The sequence below is a fragment of the Silene latifolia genome, chromosome X, assembly GCF_048544455.1.
Source record: "Silene latifolia isolate original U9 population chromosome X, ASM4854445v1, whole genome shotgun sequence".
NCBI classification, from domain to species: Eukaryota; Viridiplantae; Streptophyta; class Magnoliopsida; order Caryophyllales; family Caryophyllaceae; genus Silene; species Silene latifolia.
The window spans coordinates 109,393,943-109,395,475 of record NC_133537.1 but is presented as its reverse complement, the minus strand read 5'-3'; the positions used below and the strand labels follow the sequence as shown (position 1 = coordinate 109,395,475).

The following is a 1,533-nucleotide window of genomic DNA, read 5'->3' as shown; positions in this document are numbered from 1 at the left end:
CATTAACCCACACAAGATTAATCTTGGGAAAGCTTGAACTTGTATCCTTGGAAGTTTCACCCAAATTATTTAACCCTAAACTCGCCTTTCTCATGTGTTTTGATTGGCTAAATTTAAAAAGTGGGTAAGAAATAATATAAAAGTTTTTAAAACCAAAAAATTAAGTCTGTGAAAGTTAGAAAGAGAAACCTCCTACTTCTCTCTAGGATTATTAGGGTTTTAATTTTGCACATTGACAAAAAAAATCACTAAAAAATCCCCAAATAAAAGTAAAATTCGATCGAAAGCTAAACTTCGTCACTCTTTTTCTAATCGTACCGATTTACGACAAGATATGGATCAACCGTCTTCTTCGAATGCTGCTTATGGAGTTCCACAAACTTGTGATGCACAAAAACCTCGTGATGTGAGTGAAATTGTGGGAATTCCAGTTCTCAATCTTGAAGAAATTGGTGAAGATTCAACTGAATCGATTTCTGAACAGGAGGAGGAACAGAATGGATAGACTGAAGTAAGAGGTAAGAAATCTTCTTTTCCTAAGAGTCATGCGATAGATCCTACTTCGAATTCTGATTTGTTGCAACTCACTGATGAGGATGTAAAAGAAGAGTTACAATTCTGGGAAACTACTGTAGTTTGTTATGTCTTGGGTGGTAATCCACCATGGGAACTACTGTCACGTTTTATTCAGAAAATTTGGGGGGCGTATATGGAGTTTTTTTTGGTGCGTTTCCCCACAAAAGAATGCTAGAATCTTGTCTTGCAACAAGGATTCCTATGTTTGATAATAAACCTATAGTTGTCAAACTTTGGACTGAATCTTGTAGATTGCTCAAGGAGAGGGTTCAGTTTGTCCCTATTTGGCTTAGATTATGTGGTCTACCCCTTAAATTCTGGAGTAAATCTAGCCTTGAGAAGTTGGCAGGGTTGATTGGAAAGTTTGTTAAGAGGGATGGGGCTATAGAGGATAAGACTCGGTTGGGATATGCCAGGCTCTTAGGGAAAGTGGAAATAGGTCAGAACTTCCCTGATAAGTTGCACTTTAAATATAAAATAGGGAAAGAGGTCAGTATTTTGGTGGAGTATGAATAGAAGCCTACGGCTTGTGGTTCCTGTAACGGAATAGGGCATACAATGGATATGTGCAAGAAGAAACAAGTAGGACCTGCACCAAAAAAAATGCACCTAAACCCAGGCAAATGGTATGGAGACCAGTCCAGAAACCTACAGGACCCCCTCCTATTCAAATGGTTGGGCAGCCACCAAGGCTTAAACCTCCTGAAATTCCTTTTGGAGGTCCAATATACAATAATTCAAATATAATAACCCCAGTCACTGGTATCCAACAAGTTTCTAGAGAAGAACACTCAAGTGCCAGTGATAGCTCCCCTAAAAAGACTTATGTGGAGGCTATCACAACTAGTCCAAGGAGTACGCGATCATTGAATGAGGGAGAGGAAGACCCACCAGATCAAATTAGTAATGGATATCTTAGGCTCTTGGAATGTAAGAGAAATAAATGGGCTCAATAAA

The 1,533-nt window shown here is 38.7% G+C and overlaps 1 protein-coding gene across 1 annotated transcript; it reads left to right on the top strand.

The window, feature by feature from the left end:
• The first annotated feature begins 663 nt into the window (after positions 1-663).
• Positions 664-1,092, top strand: LOC141618066 (uncharacterized). Its single transcript, XM_074435187.1, has one exon. It carries the CDS (start codon positions 664-666, stop codon positions 1,090-1,092), a length of 429 nt encoding a protein of 142 aa, XP_074291288.1.
• Positions 1,093-1,533: the final 441 nt, after the last annotated feature.